The 24,441-nt window shown below is 45.8% G+C and overlaps 1 protein-coding gene across 3 annotated transcripts in view; it reads right to left on the reverse strand.

Annotated features, from left to right (window-relative positions):
* STOX2 (storkhead box 2) overlaps positions 1-24,441 on the reverse strand; it is a 117,280-nt gene that overhangs the window by 11,704 nt on the left and 81,135 nt on the right. For 2 of the 3 annotated variants that reach the window (XM_049632538.1, XM_049632540.1), the window contains exons 2-3: positions 10,369-10,521; positions 170-2,435 (exon numbers count right to left, since the gene is read on the reverse strand). In XM_049632538.1, coding sequence (XP_049488495.1) covers positions 170-2,435; positions 10,369-10,521 — 2,419 coding nt within the window. Of the gene's footprint in view, positions 1-169; positions 2,436-10,368; positions 10,522-23,740; positions 24,327-24,441 lie in introns of those variants that run through there. The other variant, XM_049632539.1, reaches the window with a different exon arrangement.

The following is a 24,441-nucleotide window of genomic DNA, read 5'->3' on the forward strand; positions in this document are numbered from 1 at the left end:
AGAAGTCAGAAACAGGTTGTTAACAATACAGCTCACACAACCCTTAACCCTTAATTCATAGAATTAAAACTGTGAAATCAAAAAAACGTTTCAAGTTATTTGCATAAAGCCCCAGGCCCTGGTAGGTGTATGTGTGTGTGTGCCCGTGTGCAGAGATGCCTCTCCCTACCGTGGGGAGTTGAATCCACTGTCCACAGTGATGCTGCTGCTGTCCATGCTGTCGAGGCGTGCCGAATGCGTGGCTCTCTGGTTGCTGCTGCTGTCGGTTTCTTTTGGGGCAAGGAGGGTGAGGTTCTTCTCAAATTTCCTCTGTAAGTCTCTTTCCTTCTCCCTCTCAAGGAGCCACTGCATGGTGCCTACATCATCTCTGTTTTTTTCCTCCTCTGTGTTTTTGTTTGCCCCTTCCTCAGAGTCGTCGTCATCAGAGACATTATAATAGTCAAAAGAGGCTTCCTGGTTCCCCCCGGACTCCTGCTGACGCTGGGAACCAGGAATGGCTGGTGCCACCGAGGTCCCCAGGGACGGCTCCAGTTTCTCGCATCGGCCTGGCAGTGTGTCGGCAGGTGTCTTCGGGAGAGATTTGAGGAGGGACAGGCTCGATTTGTGATAGCTGTTTACAGACAAGGTGCTGTGAAGAGGTTTGAACAGTGTGTCTTTGCTGAATATCTCTTTCCTCTTGTCCAGGCTGCTGGGCTCGGCGCTGTGGTGCTGGACGAGGCGTCCATTGGCGATCCCTTCTGCCACTGCGCCCGAAACAGCTGGGCCCCCACCTGGCCCTTTCGGTGACTCCTCCTTGTGCCCCACAGGCTCCCTGGAAGAATGTGGGGCCTGCCTATCAGACAGAGGCAGCTTTTTCACCCCTTCCGCCAGAGTCAGAGTGTCATGATCCTCTTTATTCTTTCCCAGAGGTGATGGTGCCGTGAGGACCGTCTCACTGGAGGTGTTGCACTGGAAATAGTCATCTGTAGCTGTTTTTGTTGGACAAGAGTTGAGTTCCCCGTAGGATGGCAAACTCTCAGGTGGTTTTCCTGGCTCCAAGAGGCTACAAGCACTGGAAGGCTCCTTGCTGCCACTGACTATTTCTGGAATACACACCTCTTTATAGCTCGTGGATGACACATGAGCCCTTTGATGGCCAATTGCTTGTGCGGGCCTTAATGTACTGTCGTCAATGTAGGACTGGCTGGGGGTTTGGTCGTCTTGGCTACAGCCTTCAGCCAGGTCTTCAGGGGTCCCTAGAGAAGAAGCACCCAGAGGGCCCTTTGAGTTATCCATCGATCTGGATCTCTCCTTGGCTTTGTTGGATCTCTCATTCCTGGACCTTCGGTCCTGGGTATGGCTGTGGCTTCGGTGCACTTTTGAGTGGGAGCTTCCCCTGGAAGGTTCAGGAAAAGGCATCTCAGTTCTCCTTTTGGCCAATTCCCCAGACACATCCCATTCTGGTGTCATGGGGAAATGAGACTCAATCACATTCGTGTTACTATGCATGATGAAGTTATCTCCTTTGTGTTCAATGATGAAGCAGCCCTCCCTGGGTGCCCTGGTAAGAGGATCACAAAAGTCATACTCTCTGTCACCTGGGATATCCAGATGAGAACCGTCTGAAGGGTCTCCTTTAGACACTCGTGTCTTGCTGTGGGACCGAGACTTCCCATGGGACTTTCGATGAGTCCTACTCTTTTTACTTCTTCCGCTGTGATGGGCAGAGGACCCAGCTTTACTCCGATGTGCTTTCTCTTCTTCAAGTTTCTTCATCAGTGCAGTGTGTCTCATGACATTTTCCACGGTCAAGTCCGGGTTAATACGCCTAATGATTTCCATTTCCACCTCCCTAGGGATAGTGGTTGGCGTGTCTTCATCTCGCAGGGGCCACTCCTCGGGAGGAAACTGGGCAGAAAAATTGGCTAGCTGTTTGGTCTTATCTTTTTTAAAACTTAGCCGGAATAACTTGAGCCCAAATTTTTTGGACTGCTTTTCACTATCTTTCGGTTTTGAGAGAGTTTCTGTCTTATACGAAAAGTTGACAGTACTTTTGCTCTTGTCAGTGGGTGGCACCTGGCAGAGTGAAGGAGGGCAATAGGGGTCTTTGCAGTCCTTGGCAGGTTTCCTCTGCAGAGTCGAGGCGTGCATGCTATGCACGTCTTCTCGGCAGCAGTGGCAAGAGTCGCAGTGGTTTCTGGGCAATGTTCTTTCCCTGACGCAGCCTGAGGCAGAGGGCGTTATGGTTCCGGGTTGCGGAGAGGTACACTGAGACCTGTCAGGTATCCTCTCATCCAAATGGTACCATTTACTGTTAGTTCTTATGAGAGAAGGAGTAATGAAGTAAGTCTGCGGGGTCACGATGAAATAGCCATCCGGAGTTGGGTAGATCTTCCTCTCCCGCACCAGCGTGTTGAGCGTGTGCCGTAGAATCTCTTGGCTTGGGGTGGGAACACCTAAAACCAAAGGAACACACTCATGAGAATGTAGAGGGAACTTGTCGTTGGTTCCCGATTTTTCAGGATCTGCTATGGACTGAACGTTTGTATCCCCCCAAACACTCACATGTGCAAATCCTAATCTCTGGTGCGAGGATGGGGCCCTCGTGATGTGCCCTCGTAAGAAGAGGAAGAGACAAGCCACCCCTCCTCCCTATGCCATGCGAGGATATGGCCAGTTTCACGCCAGGAAGAGGGCCCTCACCAGACACCAAATCTGCAGGTGCCTTGATCTCAGAGCTCCCAGATTCCAGGATCGTGGGAGATAAATGTTTGGTGCTTAAGCCACCAGTCTATGGGAATTTTTTACAGCAGCCCAAACTAAGACAAAATCGTATGAATTTGGCAAGCTTCAACGTATCATCCACATGGCAAGCCAGCAGGATTCAAAGGCGTTCGGGAAGAGAGACAGAAGTTAGGGGCAGTGAGATTGCTACGGTTGTCACAAGGTCTTTCCTGAACTGAGCCATGAAAAGGCAGAGTATTTTTAAAGGATGGAAAAATGAAAAATATTTTACATGATATACGTTTACAGAAAAGCCTTTCTCAATACAAAAAAAAACCTAAGGAAACTGGGTTGAAATAGCTATCTTGATCATCAAAAACCAATAGAACATATACAGAGGCCACCATACACACTTGAAGCTACTCCATACACTCACTTTTCAAGATTAAGCTTACTTAATAAACTTAACTTTGTAAGTCACATAAAAGGGCAATCAGACCCGACCATTGTTCAAGATGTACCCCCCAGGTCTGAAATCATTACCTTCAGTTTTGAAAGTGACTACGTTACTGATGAAGTTTGGGTGACCATGTTCTCCTTCTTGGACTAAGTCAGCAGGATGGAGGTAGTTTTTCTAACTCGTAACCAGAGAGCCCTAATAAATACATTTGTGAAAACTTAGAAGCTTCTCCATCTGTCTGGTCACTGAGTCCGAAAATGCCATAGTCCTTAGAATAGAAATTCCAGAAGAAAATGACAAGACTTCCTGGTACCGTGGCCGATACTGTGTTCAAAGGGTTCTGTGTGCATGTTTACGCCTTGTCTTTCTTAAGAGACAGAATTACAAGTATAAATTCTTAAGAGAGAGTAAACTCTCCGGGTTAGAGGACATTTACTTATTTCTTGGATATTGTCCATTCCTCAGTGCCAGGCACACTGAGGGCGACAGTCCTGACTAGTTTGATCTGGATGATATAATTTGGAAATAGGTCAGGTTGAATCATACTGCCAACATTCAACCGTGTCTGACCCACAAAAATGTAATTTCGTGGGATTCAACCTGACACAGTTAAGGTAGTGTAATGTGGAGACTGAAAGCCTGGAGCCCAGGGCCACACTGCTGGACTCAAACCCCAGCTCCATCACTGTTACCTGGTGGCAGTGGCTGCATTATGCAGAACCCCACCCACCACACCATTCCTCCATTCAGACCTAATCCCCTAAACCTAAGCATGTGACCTGGTTTGGAGACAGGGTCTTTGCAGAGGTAAACAAGTCAAAATGAGGTCATCAGGGTAGACTCTACTCCAACACGACGAATGTTCTTCTAAAAAGGGGCAAGTGGGCACAGAGACGTGCACAGAGAGAAGACCATGTGAAGAAACACTGGTAGAAATGTTCTGAACTCACAGACCTCCGAAGGAACCAACCAACTCTGCTGATACCTTGATTTTGCGCTTTCCTGAACTGTAAGAAAATACATTTCTGTTGTTTAAGCCACCTGTACTTGGTTAGGGTTATGCTAGAAAATGAGTATTGCTGGTTATCACCTTAGGTAACTTACCTAACCTCTCTGAGCCTCTGTCCATGGTCATCGGGATGTGGATAATATCCCCATGTACCCTCGTAGGGTAGTTGTGAGTTTAAATGAGCTTAAGGCAGGGGCGCCTGGGGTGGCTCGGTCAGTTACACGTCCGACTCTTGGCTTCAGCTCAGGTCATGATCTCCCAGTTTGTGGGCTCCAGCCCCGAGTCGGGCTCTGTGCCAACAGTGCAGGGCCTGCTTGGGACTCTGTATCTCCCTCTCTCCCTCTCTCTCTCTCTCTCTGCCCCTCTGCCACTCACTATCTCTTTCAAAATAAATGAATAAACTTAAAATTTCTAAAAATGAGCTTAAGATATGTAAAGCAGTGCCTGACATATACTGGGGGCTCCATGAACATGAACCATATAGTCTCAACTTTGGGGCAGGATCCATGGAAACCCAGATTACCTCCTAAGAACATTCTGTAGCAACCTAAAACAGCAGGTAAACTAAGTTTAGGCTCCCCCAATCCTTCCAAAACTACAAAAGTGGGATATGAAAGCATTAGTAACGGCCTGGGAGAGAGTCGATGAATGCGATGTAACATACACGTCCGTCTGTGTTACCATATTCAGAAGGCATCCGTAGTGGCGAGGTGGGAAAGGCAACATTGCTTATGAATAATGTATTGTTTAGTATAATTATTTAATGTTTGAGCTGCATAGTTTCCCTTTAGTCTAGGGCTCTGCTCTTGAGAGAAGTACTCTGGTTTTTATGCAAATGGCTTCAAGGCTGGTATAATAACAATTTTTAAAATTTTTATGATAGTTTCTGCACAAAATGAACTTCATATGAATTAGCGATAGAACCCAAACCATATATATGAAATTCTTGAGTGCCGTCATGAAATAAAAAATGCTTGCATATAAGAGAAGCAACTTAAAAGAGCTTCTACACCCCACTAACAACCAGGGCCTCCTGCTGGACAGGTCTGGGGGCACCATTCATACTGACACAGACTAAAACTCCCCAGATGAGACCGTATTCACACCGTGGGCACAAATGATGCCCACTTGGGTTGTGGGGCATAGCAATCTGGATATCAAACCCATACTGAAATCTGTGTCTTACATAGTAGCTTGCTTGCAGTCAACACTGGAAGAGAAACAAGTTTTTCCAGAACACGGCAAGCCTCGTTTATACGAGTTCACGACTGCCCAGGTTACTATGCTGTCATTATAAAGGAAAGCTGAGGCATAATCCGGAAGAACAGCTGTTACTACAAACCAAAACTGTGACGGTATTACAGAATGAAGTCTTCGTGTCTTCGATCCTCACGTGTATCGGTCAAGGGATGTCTAATTTGAAAACACAAGCTGGAAACATGCCCTGTCCAATCAACCTTCCACACTTCTACCTGTGAGTCTTCAAGGCTTTAACTGAAAGTCACTGATATTTATGATGCTTATTTTATTATGAAGCCCCAGTATAATGACTGCATCTTCAGTTGTCTGTGAAATCCAGACTTCCATGAGAGGTCTGCAGGGCTTCCCTGGGACAGAGAGATGGCCGTGATGGGTACTTTTCGAAGTTTGCGCATTCAACCGCTTCCAGATTCTGTTCCCAAAGTTCATCATGAACTTGGATTTTGAGGGCTTAAAGAACAAAAAGATAAACTCTGTATCCACATAAGGCTGACACCCGACTTCTCTCCTTTTCCACACTTTTACATCTTCCAAAGCAAAAACAGATCTAATAACACTGCATGACAACGCGAGGTTACTTAGACTTACATATCCCTTTAATGCCACAAATCCGAAAATCGTTGGAATGGAGCGCTTATGTATACCTTCTGTATGTTAAGCATTTTAGATGGAAACTTTCAATGGGCTTCTCTGGATTATTTCTTCTCATTTGTGAAGAACACTGGCTGAGGGAGAATTTAGCAAGAACCAGTGTAAGGGGATGAGATGGGAGACAGAATATTATATATATATATATATGTATATATGTGTATATATGTACATATACATATATAATAATATACACATATACATGTATGTTAAATGTATATATAATATATATTATATATGTACATATATACATATACATATACACATATACATACATATGCATATATATACACATACATGTTAATATTCTCTAGCAAATTCACAAGCAAACTTCAACCCCATTAGCAGCCTATAGGTCTCCTTCTCTGAGAGTCAGCTTTCCTCCCAGGAAGATCCAATCATGAACAACCCAACAAGTACTAGTTCAATTTAAGTGATCCTTCTGGATGGGTGGGTGATGAGTCCTTAGCTGAGAAGCATTTATTCTTTTTATACCTCAAGAAAAATTCTTGTTTCTATAACGGAAATTCCAAAATTCAACTAATATAGAAAGGTGATAAAAGGGTTTACATTTCAGTATGTCAGGCATTTTTACTAGGAGACTTTTCACTAAAAACTTTCTTTAGAATATGGGTGTCTAGGGGCACCTGGGTGGCTCAGTTGGTCGCGTGTCCGATCTCAGCTCAGGTTATGATCTCGCGGTTCGTGGGTTTGAGCCCTGGTGTTGGGGCTCTGTGCTGACAGCTTAGAGTCTAGAGCCTGCTTTGGATTCTGTGTCTCCCTCTCTTTCTCTGCCCCTCCCCTGCTCATGCTCTGTCTCTCTGTCTCTCAAAAATAAACACTAAAAAAAAAAAAAAAAGAAAAAAAGAATATGGATTTACATATTCTTTTATTACAAAACAGTAATGGAGGCCCAAATCTAGACTATTCTTTTTACGTATAACATATGCATTAAATATGAGAGTTCAAATGTTTTAATGACATTAAGTATTAAGTTAAAGTCAAAACTTTATTTTCAGGCAGTAAGCTATATAAAAGTAAACAGTCATGGGGCACCTGGGTGGCTCAGTCGATTGTGCGTCTGACTTCAGCTCAGGTCATGATCTCATGGTTTGGGAGTTCGAGCCCCGCATCACGCTCTGGGCTCACAGCTTGGAGCCTGGAACCTGCTTCAGATTCCGTGTCTCCCTCTCGCTCTCTGCCCCTCCCCCACTCACCTCTGCCTTTCTCTCTCTCAAAAATAAATAAACATCATAAAGTAAAATAAAATATGGAACTACTGCTGAACAAAGTTTTAAATCATTACTACCACGCCCTAAACCAGTGGTCAGCAAACTTTTTCTCTAAAGAGGTAGAATGTAATTATATTACTTTGTGAGGCCTCTGATCTCCCAGCTGCAACTACTCAATTCTGTAACTGCCGCATAAGCAGCTAAAGACAATACATAAACAAATAGGCAAGGCTGTGTTCTAACAAAGTTCCAAATAAAACTTTATTTACAAGCGTAAGTGGTGGGCCACACTTAGCTTGCTTGCACCCATGGTTTGCCAACCCCTGCCCCAGACTCAGATTTGTACAGCGCCCCTGCAACGTGGGGTTGACCCGTTAGTCATCAGTGTCACAAAGCTGAAAAAGGTGAAGTTCGCTCCCCTCGGCCCATCTGATGACAAGGCATTGAGATCTAAATTCACATGCCATAAAAGCTAGCAAAGCAGTCGTTCTTTTAAGTACAGGTGACCTATGGATTTCTCTACGAAAGTATTCCAACTTAGTGATATTGTAATCAACTGCTTGGCAATTTACTACTTTATTTTGCTCTTTTTCACAATTTACTCTTACATACCGGCTCTGTGTTCTTTCCATTCTCTATTTCATAGCCCAGTAATGGGAGAGATGTAACCAATTTTGGAAAAGCTAGGTGATCTCTCACGAAGCTACATAAAAACAGATTTCAAAAGCTGTGGGGAAGTTTGATGTCAGAAGAGGCCAACCAGGTACAAGGCCACCAAGAAGGGTCTTTCTTCACAAGAGCATTACATCTGTGAACCACATCTGTCCCCTTAGATTGCTCTCACCTGGCACTCTGTTTATCTTGCTACTGAAAGGAAAAGGGTTTGCCTGAAAATTAACAAAGAAAGACGATCAGACAGTGAAGAGTATTCAGAGATAATGTTAGAAAATTTAAGGTAATTTATAGGTTGCAAAAGGTCGGTCGGTCTGTGTTAGAGTTTTTAAACAGCACACATAATTTCCAAACATGTTAATTAGAAAACTGAAGAAGGAGGAAATAAATCATGAGTTGACAACATGGGATTCTCTCTCCCCCTCTCTTTCTCTGCTCCTCCCCAACTCACATGTGGGTGCTTTTAAACAGCACACATAATTTCCAAACATGTTAATTAGAAAACTGAAGAAGGAGGAAATAAATCACTGGGACAGCTCAGCTCCCGTGTATTGCCCCCCCCCCCAAAAAAATCACTGGGATTTGTCCTTCGGGGCAAAAGGAAAAGTGGGGAGTCTCAGTCAGTTAGGTGACCAGCTCTTGATCTCCACTCAGGTCAGGATCTCACGGTTTGTGAGTTCAACCCCCGCTTCAGGGACTGTGCTGACAACATGGGATTCTCTCTCCCCCTCTCTTTCTCTGCTCCTCCCCAACTCACATGTGGGTGCTTTCTCTCAAAATACATAAATAAACATTAAAAAAAAAAAAAACCAGAAGTATTCCTCTTGCCCTCTGCCATGGGTGGGGTGCATTTTCTTACACCGCGACCTTGAGTTCGGCCAGGTTTGCTTTGGCCAATGAAATGTCAGTGGGTGTGGTGTGACCGAAGGGCTGAAGAGCCTCTGTATAACCAAACTTGTTCTCTTGTGGCCTCTGTCGTCCTCGTTAGCAGAACTTGCCACTGCTTGTCCCCTTTTCCAAAGAGGATGGGGTACAGGTGGAGCAGGGCCACCTGGGCAGGTCCAGTCTGGATCCGCTGACTCCCGGAGAATCCCCAGACACATGAGCTGAACAAACGTTCACTGCCGTATGCCATCCATGACCTGTGATTGTTACCTGGCATTTTGGTGGCAAAAGGGAACTGATACAGTCCACAGCTTCTGTTTCACCAAGGTCCCTTCTAGGTTGGATGAAAACTATGTCGAGAGTTCATTTTTTGGGTAAGCTCTATTTCCATCTAGGTACATGTCGAGTCCAAGCTGCCAAACTGGTGGCCCGATAATGTGCTTTATTTGACTTGCAAGTCATGGGCACCCGTGTGTTAAAATGTACACACACACCCAACACACACGTAACTGCCAATAGCTAAGGAAATCTACAGATGTCACAGATTCTACAGAGTTTCCAGAGTCTCTTGAAAAAGCAGTAGATTTGAAGCTCTGGCAGGGTTTGACGTTTTTTGGGGGGGGGGGGCAATACACGGGAGCTGAGGACCGGGCTGCCCCCCTTGAGACAGGTCACGCTGTCTTTAGCTTATCACTATTCCTAACGTCTTCTGGTGCCAGAGGCACCAAATGCCGTTGGTAGGGCAGCTGGACTATTGTCTTCTTATTATAATATTTAAGAGACAAGGAAACATTTTATTTTTTTCCTTTAAAATGAGATCTTAACTAATTTATCAAATATCCTATTATTAAAACTCATCAGGCCATGACACAAGCATGCAAGATATGTTTTTGTTTGTTTGTCCTTACTATCGCTCTAGGGTAATCCCTTGGGACTAACCTTTTCCGACACCCTCCCATGCGTCACGGGTGGCTCAGTCGGTTAAGCGTCTGACTTCGGCTCAGGTCATGATCTCACGGTACGTGAGTTTGAGCCCCGCATCCAGCTCTGTGCTGACAGCTCGGAGGCCGGAGCCTGCTTCTTCGCATTCTGGGTCTCCCTCTCTCTCTGCCCCTCCCCTGCTCATGCTCTGTCTCTGTCTCTCTCTCTCTCAAAAATAAATAAACACTAAAATTTTTTTAAAAAATAAAGGTTATGTTGAAGTTGACTAGAACGTTGGTGGGTTTTGCCAGAATTCTTCACGCATCCTGACTGTATTTCTTCTTCTCAGTGCCCCTTAAAAAGAGCATTACACTATCACCTGGAGACGGCACGTTAGTTTTGAAGTAACAGAGATGATTTGATTTCTAATTACAGCCCTAAGGAACGTTTCTGGCCAGTTTTGGCAAAACATTCTTTTTTCTATTACATTTCAATGAGAGGCACCACGGTCCACATGAGGTCCCAGAGCGACCAGCACACATGTCTGTTTGGAAAGTGCTACATTCTCTTCCCATTACCTGGGAAACACGTGGTCAGATGCTCCATCAGTGCTTCCTGGGTGACAGGTTTTCTCGCGGAGTTCATTGCTGAGATGGCCAAGCAAAGGATTTCCCCGAGTGGAATGAACTGAGATTGACTGATGGGAGACATGCTGATTGGTGACACATCACCTGCAGAAAGACAATTTGCAAGGAAGCAGTTCATTAAAAGACCCAGCCTTTTGTCACATGCACGCGCGCGCACACACACACATACACACGCGCACACCATGACCCTTCCTGGTTCCCTGTATCATGAGGACGATCAGCTCCGAACGCTGAAGCTTGTTACGGCCACACAGCGGATGCCCCTCAGGTGGAAGGATGCCCCCCGAGCAGTGGAAGCTCCAATGGCCTCGGCAAACAGAACCTGCCTCTAAAACCTGAGATCTCCTTTCAACAGACTTACAGCTGAAGGGCGTACGACACGAGGCTGAAAAATGAGCTCTGTTTTTATTAACTCGGAGCCGGTTTATTTAAGAACTGCCATTCCCATCTTGACAAATGCACTTGGGGAAACGTGAGGATTCATTCATTCAAATGTTGAGTGGCTCTTCACGTGTCAGCCATCTGCTGGGGGCTTGGGATTTCCTTGGGAGAGGGAGTGAGCTCCCCTCCCCAGATCATCTCTGCTCTCAAGGAGTAAGGGGAGGAGACAGGCGACTAGACCCAAGTCCACCGTTCTCCACAGAAGGCTGAATGACAGACTCTGGGACAGAGGGGACAGGGCGGTGGTGCAGCAGCACCGGGGGCGGGGGTGGGGGGTGAGGGGAGGGGGTGCTTAGAAGCTGGAAGTGAGAGGTTTCCCCAAGGATGTGCAGCCTGAATCAGGTGCCTGGGGACTGGGAGGTGTGGGGGGGGGGGGGGAAGGACTTGTAAGCAGCTGCTTTCTGGGGAGGAGTGGGGAAGGGCACCGGGCCACCACGCGGGGACAGCTGAGCACGCGAGGCCTTCACCCTGTGAGGGAGGGTGAGCCACGGAAGGAATTTCGGGAACGACAAAGTCAGATGTGACTTTCAGAAGCCGGATGGACTGGAGGGAGCAGGAGAACGCAGATCACCATCCGCAAGGGACCCTGTGGCCTCCTGCCCGTGTCTGCAACTGGAAGAATCGGTGGCGGAGGACAGGCTGAAGACCCAGCCGCGAGGGGCTGACGACGGTTCGTGAAGCGCATCAACGTGCACCGTGAGGCTCTGTCTTCACTTCTGCGGCCTTTGTGTCGCAGTGTGGTGCGTTTCAAGTTATGTTCCGAGGATTCCTAGGATTCCCCGGCAAGATCTCTGGGGTGGGGCTGGGGCCCCAGCGGAGGGAGAGGCTGGAAGAGCAGGAAAGCCTGAAGGTGCCACCTGGGGCTCGGTAGGGTGTCGCGTGCAAAAGGGCCCCACAGAAAGAGGGTAAAGTTAGCAGCAGAGGATCTGGGAGCTTCTGAGCTGACTTCCCACACGTATTTACATAATCTCTCCTTTTTTGTTTCCTGGGCCTGATTTCTCCCATGTAATAAACTCCCAGATGCTGGCCAGAACCCAGGCTCGGGTCAGCCTGTGGCACTGGGCAGTGCCCTCCTGGGAGCGTGTCAGGACCCTCTGGGGTGGGCCAGCTCCTCACTGTCGGGCACTCAAAGCTGTGCCCAGCCGCGATTCCTGGTTTGCTGGGAACCCAGAGGCCCTTCGAGAAAGAACCTGAACGTGCTTGGATGGACTAGATGGGAAAAGGGTTGATGGATGGAACCAGGCAACGGGGCCCGGGAATGAAAACCCCCAGAGGGGGGTTAAGCCTAACAGGTGCAGGGATGAGGCAGCGGGAAGCCGGAGTCAAAGCCTGGAGGCCCCACCCCTCCCACCAAGCCCAGCTCAGTTCGGGGCTCCAGTCAGTGGCTGCCGTGGCTCCGTGCTCTCCAAGACAGGGCGGAGAAGAGTGGTCAAAGCGAGTGGGGAATACCCAGACCCAGAAGGAGAGAACAGCAGAAGGCAGAACTGACCAGAATACATGAGCTTTGGGGACCAATGGAACAGAAAGAGAAGAATCACGAAGACAGGCCTCCTGCAAACATTCGGTGGGGTAGCAGTGGGTAGAAGTGAGAACGCGGAATTTTGGCTGCCACTGGGGGTATGAGCATCACTTGCTGGCTGCTAAAGCTCAACTCATACTGGTGGCTCAAAAATGAGGGCTGGGACCATCTCAGTAGGCAAGTGTGCGACTGCCTAGAACAGCGCATATATTTTTAAGTTTATTTATTTTGAGGGGGGAGGGGGAGAGAGAGGAAGAGAAAAAGAGAGAGAGAGAGAGAGAGAGAGAGAGAATCCCAAGCAGGCTCCCCACTGTCAGCACAGAGCCCAACGCAAGGCTCGAACTCACGAACCTTGAGATCGTGACCTGAGCTGAAACCAAGAGTCTGACACTTAACTGACTGAGCCACCCAGGCACCGTCAGTATATATCTTCTTAAAACCTATTGTACCCTCTGTTCAAACCAAGTTAATTCTAAAGGCTCAGGCGTAATAGATGAACCGGTGGTAGTGGTGAGGTGCAGGGGAGGTGGGAGTCTGGAGCTCTTCCCATTCAAATCCCCCCTCCCCACAGCAGCCCCTGTAGCTCAGCCACAGCCTCCGGAAAGATCTCTTCTGGAAGTCCTTCTCTCTCCCTCAGCCTCCTGCAGGAGAGGCTGGGGCACTGAGGCTAGGTTCTTGCTCAGTTGGCTAAGGCATCTGGGGTCAGCGGGCCACGGGGGAGATCAGTGCAGATTCCGGCACCTTCCGACCCGGAATCCATTTGGGAGCTGAACACCTTCTGAACCTTGCCTATCACGATTAAGGGCTTCTCAGAAGACCAGGGATACAAAACCACTAAATATGATCTTTGTTTTTTGAATGTAGGTCTCCCTTCTAGTCTTGTAGAGGATACAGGGAACTTGCAGTCTCCAGAGAAAAGATAGGGCTGTTAGCAAACGGACCGCTTGAGTTCAGGCCACTCTTGTCCTTATGCTTTTAGCTAAAATGATCTGTTTAGTTGAACTGCTATCTTCTAAGTTAATTTCTTTTCATTCTTCGTCGCCAACTACAAGGGCCAGCATGCTTCAAGTGCGTCTGAATTGCATTTGCTTCGAAAAAGCTCAGTGTTGCGACAATATTGAATATATGCGCCATAACTTTTCACTCCGGGTACAGAACGGAATGGAATCTGGAGGCTCTAAGTGACTATCTCGTCACCTCATTTTTTAAATTGCACTAAGACAAATTATTTTCCACTCCCTGCAGGTCCCCAAGCCCATAGGCAATCCTTGTCTACCCCGGGGCTCAGGTGCTCCCTAGATGGGCTCCTCTGCTCTATGTCCAGTGCTACCTGTCCTCCAAAGCACCATGCTCTCCCTTGACCCATTGGGATGGCTTGGATGACTGTCACTTTTCCCTCTGACCTGACACTGCTTTCCTCACAGGACAGCCAGGTCTTAGAAAAACAGAAAACATGCCCCCGCCCTGCAGAACGTCCTGTAGTGACTGCGCACAGCGCCCCAGAGAAGGATCCCTTCACCAGGCCTGCAGTGGCAGGGTCAGGGTCTGGGCCTGTCCACCCACCTCTGGGACGGTCACCCTCCCAGTTCCCCACCCTCTCCCTCTGCCACGCTCACAACCTCCTCTGTTCTCTGATCACAAGCTTTTTCTGCACTGGGGCCTCTGCGTGTGTTGAGCTTCTGGGATGCTCCCTGCACAGGCCTTTGCTGGACTGGCTTCTCCTCCTTTGGGTCTCAGCTTAAGGCGGGACCTCCTCAGGGAGCCCTGTCCTGACCACCCGATGTACTGCTGTCCCAACGCTACAAGAGAGACTCTCTCCTGTTACCCGAGTCTGATATGTGATTTAGAGTAAATGCATATTTGGTCTTTATCCCCATTTCTTGCACAGAGCTCCTAAAACCAGGGGGAATTTCCTAGGTGAGGAGAGAGATAAGGTGTCTTTTGTTATGTTAATCAGGTGGCTTTTTGACCTGAAACTAGGGACAGACCGAGGGAAGGGGGAGGGGAGGAGCTGGTGGCCGGGAGACTAACTGTGACTAGAGATGGAACTTGCAGTCCTACCGCCAGCCTCCAGGGAGGGGAGAGGGGCTGCAGGTTGAATCAGTGGCCAATGGCCAATGATTTAATTACGTTTCCGTAACGAAGCCTCCATTGAAAACCCAAAGGATGGGGTCCAGAGAACTTCCACGCTGGTGAACACGTGGGTATTTGGGGAAGAGGGGTGTGCTCAGGAAGGGTCATGGAAGGTCCGAGCCCCTTCCCTGCACTTCGTCCCATCAGCTCTTCTGAGTTGTATCCTTGGATAATAAACCAGCACTCTAATAAATAAAGTGTTTCCCTGAGTTCTATGAGCAAGTTAACTGAATCCAAGGAGGACTCATGGAAACCAATTTATAGCCGGTCAGTCAGAAGCACAGGTGACAATTTGGGCTTTTGGTCGGCTTGGAAGGGGGGCAATCTTACAGGAGTGAGCAAACTCACAGATACTTTGTGGGCGAACACATTGTTTCTGAGCCGCCATAATTCATATTGTTCTAAAACGAAGGGGTAAACAGGTTTTACTCCGGCTTTATTTTCTTACAAACATCCATTTAAGCATAGTCCTCAGGGAACATCTGCCAAATCCCAAAGAATTCAGGTAAAACCTGTGGGATCTGATGCTATCTCCGGGAAGATGATATCAGAAATCAGCTGAACTGTAGGACAGTCCGCTTGTGTTGGAGAACTGCTTGGTGATGTGGAAAACCCACACGCACACCTGAACTGGTACCAGAATCTCAGCAAGCTACTCTCTTCACTGTCTGAGTGTGTGTGCGTGTGTCTGTGTGTTCACTGTCTGTCTCGCCCACTTGACTAAGAGCTCCGTAAAAGAACAACATCTGAATGCTACGTTCCTACTAGATTTCCGATGCCTAGAATAATGCAGAGAATACATCACACACCCAGCAAGTGTTTGTTGAATGAATGAATGAATGAATGAATAAATGGCCATTGATAACACTGTAATCCTAGGAATTTCTCAGGGTATTTAAAGGATTGCGACTTCCCTCTTGTATCTTGCTAAATAATTTCAAACAAAATAACAAGAGACCGAATAATACTTAACCGTGCAATTTCTAAGACTCCCTTTATTAATTTCATCAACAACAGAGCACCCAAACACAGCAGTTACCACAGGAAAGTAATTATATATTAAGTGAGGTTTAGGACACACATTTAAGATCTGTATTAAAGGAATCATAGGTATCAATACAACACATCATTCAAGTTTACCATGATTTTCTATGGCTCTTTTATATAAAGACCTGCTTAATGAGCCAGCTAATCACTCTTAATTAAAATACTAGAAAATTCTTCCAACAACTGGACCACATTTACAGTCAAAGAAGAAAACAAGGGAACGTAAATACTGCCAAAATCTTGTGGGTCACCATAATCTACAGAAACTACCACACTGTGTATAAACTATGAATTGTTACTTGCCTATAATTTATGGGATGGATTTTTCTATTGTCAGAATTAGTTCTGTACGCATTCAATAAAGACAACTCATGGCTCCTTTGCAGACTAGCAAATTCTTTCTGGACCACAATTCTGTCCTGTTGTTCCAAAAAGAAGGGGTAAGTAGGTTTCACTTCAGCTTTTACCTTCTTACAAACATCCATTTAAGTACAATCCTCAGGGGACATTTGTCAAATCCAAAATAACTCGGATAAGACCAAGCACGGTGCCTTGGACAGAGGAAGCATTCCGTAAGTTCCTGGTAAATAAACTGCAACTCCGAGAAGACATGAAAATATTCCCATTGTAAGCAAACCTCTTTGCTTTTAAGAGCATTCGACATTAAAGCTCGATGCCTCAGTGAACATTTGGACACCGCTTTCATTTAAGGTACTGGTCAGCTGAGAAGCATGAGGACAGAGGAGACCGCCCGCCCAGGGTCACGGGGAGAAGGTGGGGAGCCCGGCAGAGGCGGGATAGCAGGTGTGGGGTAGCACCCCCCTTCCCCGGGGAGCGGGGCACACCTGGGCACAGCTGGAGCAGGCTAGCAAGAAAAACGGGAGCCAGGTCCTGCCTGACCAGAGGCTTCGGTCCAATTCTTGATGCTGATGGGGAACCTCTGCGTGTGTTTATACGGAGGAATCACGTGACATGTTGGTGTCAGAAAATCAGTTCTGTGCCACCGTGGGAAACAAACTGGCAACTGGAACAACTGCCCAGGCAGTTGACAAGGGGCATCTGGCACGACAGGTAGAAATCACGCCCGTGCTGACTTTCTTCGTCCCTCAGTATCTACAGCTAGTTATTTCCACCTCAGTGATATCTGTACCCCAAGCGTGCGATTTTACTGTTGAAACCCCCCTCTCTATTTTCCCTTCCAACTTCTGGCCAGTTCCTTTAGCTGGAATTATTTAAAAAAAAAAAATGCTCGCTCACATAATTCATCCTTTCAAGAAATATATTTGAGAGCCTGTTATATATTCAATACCTTTAGGCACTCGCCTTGCAAAGTGGTTCCTATCTTGGTTCTATTTGTGTGCCAAAAAAAAAAAAAAAAAAAAAAAGTACTGTAATAAAGCTCTGTTCTTTATAAATGCCTTTTTTTTTTTTCAGTCATTAATCTGGGTTCTCCGGACTCCTCAGTCTCTGCATATGAGGGAGGGCAACACAGAGCCTAGGAAGACACGACTTGCACGACAATTTATACCCATCTCTTCCCAGATGATAACTGCAGCTTTCCAAAAGATACCTAACTAGAAGAGCAAGCATACCATTTCCTTCCATCTTAAAGTCCCCATCTTCACACGACCGTAAGAAAAGGACAGCCATTGGGGCGCCTGGGTGGCTCAGTCGGTTGAGCGACCGACTTCGGCTCAGGTCACGATCTTGCTGTCCGTGGGTTCGAGCCCCGCGTCGGGCTCTGTGCTGACAGCTCAGCGCCTGGAGCCTGTTTCAGATTCTGTGTCTCCCTCTCTCTCTGCCCCTCCCCCCCCTCAAAAATAAATACACGTTAAAGAACAAACAAACAAACAAACAACAGACAGCCATAGTTCTTCCAGGTGAACTACATGATAATAAACTACAACACTGAAAATACCCCGAAGCCCATCTTCTATCTTAACCTTCTTCAAATAACCCATTTTTTTCAAGCACCAGCATTATGTTTAAATTACCCTGTTTTCCTGTTTATTTTTTTTTTTTCAACGTTTTTTTTTGTTTTTTTTTGTTTTTTTTTTTTTGGGGGACAGAGAGAGACAGAGCATGAACGGGGGAGGAGCAGAGAGAGAGGGAGACACAGAATCGGAAACAGGCTCCAGGCTCCGAGCCATCAGCCCAGAGCCTGACGCGGGGCTCGAACTCACGGACCGCGAGATCGTGACCTGGCTGAAGTCGGACGCTTAACCGACTGCGCCTCCTGTTTATTTTTAAACACAACTCTTCCTTGTAAATGCCAATTTAATCTGTACTCTGGATTGAAGAGTTACCTTCGACTCCAATCAAGTTCATGAGTCGAAGCAGCCTACTTCCAAGCGCGGTTCTGCGACTGTACTAATTTCTAATCGGCAAATTCCCCACATACAAAGGCATTCAGGAGGTATTTTGCTAAGCGCCCAGTCTCTCCCAGCAGAACACAATTACCACTCTGCGCTGTTTCCTCATCTGAGAAGGGAAATGACGTCAAAGATTCCTTCAGGCTCTCAATGATTCTGTGATTCTATGTCAATGCAGCAGGATTCTGGCATAAAAGCAGAATATAGTACTCATGTGTAGGTCTGTTTCCATCTTGCCGGGGAAACTATTTTAATAATCAATCCAATCTGGAAAAAAAGTAGGCTCTAATTTTAAAAAGAATAGCAAAATATATTGGCTATTAATCTTTTCCCTTGTAATAAAGGCTTCATCATTTACTCTTTCTCATTCAAAGTCTTGCTCAGCTTTGCTCCTCGGGATGAAAGCGTGCCTGTTTTTGTTCTCTGTGTTGCCAAAATTAACACTAAAGTTAAAATTATAGATGCCAATAAAATTACCACATGCGGTAGATACCGTGACTCATAAAAATGGTCAAACATGCCTATAAAATGTGCAGTGGGCACAGCGGCAGGACGACTCTATTCCTTCCAATGAGCTATTCACGGAACTCCTGACAAGCCAAGTTTTACCTGAACACACCCTTGAGCCTGGGGAAGTCATAAGCAATCTGAGGTTAAGTGAACAACGTCTCTGATGCAGGGCATCAGACGGACCTTGTGTTTTACAATGAGTTCAATTTATGAACCCCAATTTTATGTATAAATATTGTTTGGTTCTTGGAACAGACGGTCTACTATGATATATTTTTTTAAAAAGTTGCTCTAGAGGAACACGTATTCCCTTCCCATACCCTCTCGAGCAGACAGCGACCCCTGCAGGAGGGCAGAGCATTACAGCTGCGTTATTTTAAACAGCTTTCCCTTGGAACCAAATTACCATACTTGACTTTCAAATGTTTGCATTTGAAATCTAAAAGGAAACTGGCAGTGAAAAAGCCCCCTTTACCAGTTTACTATATGTTTGGTTTAAATGCCACTGTTTTCAGAAATTTAAGGCTGGGCCTTCCCTGCAATAGTCGATGGCAGTAAAGATGACATTTTTTTCTTTAAAAAAAAAAAAAGGAATTTTAGAACATTTAGAAATTCTACGAAAGCTTTTCTAAAGTCACCTGGTGCTTTATGTCAACACATGATGAGTGTCTTAAAGAAGGTTCAATTCCTAAACTACCATTTGAATAAACGAACTGTCTTAATCCCAAAGAGAAATGTAAATAAGGGGATCCCATTAATAATAGTAAAGTTAATGGTGTCCATTCCCCGTGACTTTCGTAAGAAACTTCTGATGAGAGTGAACGAGCAATCATGGTGGCATATGGTGCACACACGTGCACACACGTGCACACACACACACACACAAATGGGTTAATGCCACCGCGTCTCCTGAATCTTTCTGCTTAGCAGTCTGTCTAATGCACAGACATGCAGCTAGGTGTGATGACAAATCAATCGGTTCAGAAACCCATTATCTTCCTCCGTCTACGAGCTTTCATTGGTTATATTAGCTATCACTCTTGTTAGCTGAGATTTGACTACTGATACAAAATTGCCACAGGATAAGCAGAGATGGGCAAGCCAGAAAGGGTGGAGGATGAGGTAGAGAAGGGCAACCCATGGGCAGTGATGGGTGAAAACCCCCTGCTGGGGGGCCCTTGTCACCGTCAGCAGGAATGCTTCAGACATCTCTCTAATCAGAATCAGATAACACCGCTGGACCATTTTGCTCTTGTGCTAGATGTGTAGCTGAAAAGTTAGGATGGCAATACGAGCCATCGGGCCAATTAAATGCTTCAGTAATTCAAACCTTTGCTCGGGCTCCACATTAGCACGTGTGTATGGACTAAAACCTGGCGGAGTGCTATTCACAAGCAGGCACTCAAATGCTTGTTGAATACCTAGGGACGGCACATACATGGACAAGGCAAGGTGAGACCCTGCTAACTGCCAGACGTTTCCATCACCAGCTGCCTCCTTCTCTTTAGACCCTCATCCGGGGCTAAGTTACAGCCATTTACCCCCAGGGATAAAATCATGACGAAATACCAGTCCTAGTTGAACAATTAATTTCTCAGGTGTTACACACCAGTAGGGCACCTGGCCAACGGAAGTCCTTTGTAAGACAGTGTCCTCCTTCTCTTCAATTTAAGTGCATCGTGTGAGACCGGAGCCACGTGCCTAAGTTAATCTATCCCGCACCAGAACCCAGCCTCACACCAGAGACGGATCAGATGCTCCAACTTGCACCGATGAGATTTCTCAAGGACAGTTTAATACATGAGTCTAACACCTCCAGGGTCATTCTCTCCCACCATTTACAAGGTAGAATCACCACAGCTGTTCCTCAGTCTCTGTACTCCCGGATTCACTAGCTTATTGCCGGTATTGCAACCATACTGTGACTGATTTCTCTAAAATGCAATTATACCAGGACAAGAAGGCCTAATTAAATGACAGTTCCCAAATTACAGCACAATTATACTGAATGACTGCTACCAACTCCCCAACAACTGAATGCTCTAACCACCCCTTCCAACAGTCATGGAGGCTGTCATGAAAGAACCACGTAAGAGTCTACTGGAATGAGGTACAGAGGCCAGAAGAGAGACACAGAGAAAACGCCCAACTCACTGTACCAAGAAGGAACTTTACTCTCCCAAGTCTGGCATCACAAGACGGATAGAGGCCATGGACTCTGCAGCCAAGACTGTAGGTTCAGAGCCCAGTTCTGCTCTTCACTGGCTGCGGGATTTGGGGCAAATTAGTTAATTTCGGGGGTTGCAGTTTCTTCTCGGGCGAAGTACACAAAGTGATGTTCACCTTACAGAGTTGAGGGGATTAAAGAAGATAAGGGATATTGGGTGCTTATGCTGCCCCTGAGACCTAAAAACTATTTGACAAATGCAGGAGTATTATAATTACCTTCCCTGAGCCCATTTAAATTTATTCCATTTATTCTTTGGTGGTGTTTGAATATCTACAGATAGCAATTCAATAGAACAATCACTCTGTCCTAAAAAGGAACTTTTTTGTTTGTAAACAAAACTGAGACATCTGCAAAAAGAATAAGAGAGTAACAGTCTTTGTTACACTAGTATGAATTTGTTTAATCGGACCACTCACCTCTTAAATGTGAGCATAAGCACTGAGTGAATGGAACAGTTTGACTGGGAAGCAGAAAAGCTAAGATATATACGTATATAATTTTATATATGTATATATACGTATTAGATGTGTATATATGTATTATATATGTATGTGCATATGCATATATGTATTATATGTGCGTACATATACATGTATAAAATATACACATATATTATATACAAGAATTCTACACATATATTATACACATTAATATATACACATATATTATACACATATCATATATACTTTATATGTATATATACCTATATATGCATACAATATATGTGTGTGCGTGTGTGTGTGTGTGTTGTGTGTAAACATACAACATTTGACATGTATTACTGGGCTGGGGGAGAATGGTGTGAAAGCAAAGGGGAAGAGAGAAGGGCACCAGAAGATGAGAAATTGTATGGATAGAGAGTTACAAGGACACCAAACAAAGCTGGCCTCTTTGGAAATTTTGGCTGGGCCACTCTCTTGCCTGAGAAAGGAAACTCCGCCTTTGAGGAGGTACCCTTAGGACCAAAAACCAGTGACACTAGGAGCTACATAATCTCTGACAGAATCTGAGGTACAAAGAGCCATGATGGTTACCCCTTCTAAGGAAAACATCCTGTGGGATTCAAGGGAGTCACTTACGCACAAAATCTCGGAGTTTTGCACACTCCTTGCCTACGGATGGCTTGTCCGGTAATATGCCTCCTAATCAAGTAAATCATAACCAATGTCCCCATTGAAGGGTCGCATCTTCACACCTGTTCTTAACAGTAACAACCCTCTACGAGCAGCGTACGACTCTGTCCGGAACCGTATCTCAAGGTAAGAACAATCATCATGGCTAGAATTTGAACTCCTGACGTCCATCCTGCAGTAATCTACCTTGTGAAGACTCTTAAAATGAACAAAACAGACCATTCTCGCCCTCTGTGACAAACGAATGCTTTTTAAACTGCCTCTCTTCTGAATCCACTATTTAAGGAGGATTCCCGTGTACAGGGAACTACTAGGAGATGGGAACTGTAGACACGGACATAAATCTCGATCCTTGCCTTCAATGAGCTTATGGTTTGGGTGGGGAAACACGAAATAAATGCATGAAAATGCAAGCAGCTAGAACATACTTAAATCACTGTTTACAACATCCTTAGAAGAGATACAAGAAAATACATGAATGGCTAGCATATTAACTCAATAATAGGAATTTACTCATATATAATTACATTCATCTATCCACAGAAAGAAGTAGGAATTCTATAATAGCATTAAGAAATGACCTTCTGTTGGAGAAATTAGGGAAGGCTTTACGCAAGAGGGAGACTTTGAATAGGGTCTTTAAGGATGAATCGAAATGATGGGTGTGGGGACCTTATATAATTACTGTATATTCTCAATATACTACGGTGTCACCAAGCATCTTTTTTTTTTTAAACTTTTTTTTTTTTAACGTTTATTTTTGAGACAGAGAGAGACAGAGCATGAACGGGGGAGGGGCAGAGAGAGAGGGAGACACAGAATCAGAAGCAGGCTCCAGGCTCTGAGCCATCAGCCCAGAGCCCGACGCGGGGCTCGAACTCACGGACCGCGAGGTCGTGACCTGAGCTGAAGTCGGACGCTTAACCGACTGAGCCACCCAGGCGCCCCCCAAGCATCTTTTAATACTGACTCAACATGCTCGACTTTGCTTTGAAGATGCACAGCACTGTGCACAAAGAAGAGACATCTTTAACCGTGTAGAAAGGAAGCATGCTTTCTGCCCCTCCATGGAAGAGTGAGCGAGGGCGATGGATATGAAAGCAAAGAGAAGAAGAGGGGTTCAAGGAGCCTACCCAATGCAGAGTTTGCATTTTAAAATGTTCTCATTATGAGTACAAACGACATCAGGGATTTGGCGCTCTCGAAACATCTTTAATAAAAAAGAGTGCTAAACCTATGAATCCGACGAGATAGTTAAAGCCACGCTTTCGGATTTGCCAAGTTTCACTTTGGAAACGTAGCATGTAATGGACTTCTGAGGACCACATTTTGCCATCTCACTATTTAAAGAAAAAAAAAGCTTCTGTGTGAAAAGCCCATGGATGTTGTAAGAAAACAGCTATGTAATCATTTGAATCCTAAAGCAGACAAGGAAGAAACACGCTTGCTTCCTTAGTGGTTAATAGCAACCTCAGTCTGATGTTAGTGTTGGAAACAGTCCCTGAGCGTATAAATCAGGCTCTCTTGGATTTCAGTGCGCTACATGTAGGTTAACAGGCCAAATAACACGCCAAATTTCGGGGACTATATTAATGGAGAAGAAGACATTTCAAACAGTATTTGTAGAATGCCCCCACCGGAAGAGTAGAAGAGATACTACAGCGGATGGAAATCTGAAGCGGTTTAATTATCTCCTGTTCGCAAATCCTACAGCTGTCTGACTTTTCAGCTCTGATGTGACTTAGGATGAATCATGCTGCTGAGGTGGCATCAGCCTACCACGGGGCATGTCTGCTGCCTAAGACTGAGGCGAGACCGCCTTTCAGGGGACAGTGTACTCTTCTCAAAGCGGGTGTCGACATCTTACCATATGGCTTCGCACACAACACGTCTTGAAAGAAAAGCAGGGAAAACGTACCTGACCCTTTCTGGACTGGCTCCATGCCCCAGGTAGCTTTGACGCTAAAGCCTGGTGCATGCTAGGGGACTGCATCCAGGCACAACAAGGAGGAGCCAGTGACAGAAACGGACGTCCTAGAATCTGGAATAAGAAGAAAGAGTAAACCTTCGAGTAATAATATCCTAAATATGAGCATTTCAGATTGGCTACTGAGGGCACGTGGAACATAACAGGAATCTGGTACTTTACCTTCGGAGGTCTACTTTTAAAAACTGAGTTTTCCAGAACTCTCAGCTCTTCTTACAATTCGGGGCTCGACACACTGGTTCAAGTTCGGTTCAAAAGCTGGCAAGAAGCACCTTTAAAAAGGCTCTGTGAATGTACTTTGCTGGTAACGATTTTAGAAGAAAAAACCAACAAACAGATCCTCTTTACCAGTCTTTCCTCCTATTTGCATGGGACAGCTGGGGTCTGTCCCGTGCCTATCTCATACATCACAGCCACTCGCACCGAGCCAGTATCGCACTGCAGTGCCTCGGGAATCTGCAGTATCACTCCTCTTCTGCCTTGTTCTCTGCAAAGTGAAGTCATAGGGACGGATCAGCCAACCTGACTTCTCACTACCCTGCCCAGAATCCTTTGTGAACCGAAATGAGTCATCGCTCCAAGAAAAGCTACAGCCTCCTCTGGTTGTCTGCGCTGGCTCCTTTGTCTGTGCA

Source organism: Panthera uncia, chromosome B1 (assembly GCF_023721935.1).
Source record: "Panthera uncia isolate 11264 chromosome B1, Puncia_PCG_1.0, whole genome shotgun sequence".
NCBI lineage: Eukaryota > Metazoa > Chordata > Mammalia > Carnivora > Felidae > Panthera > Panthera uncia.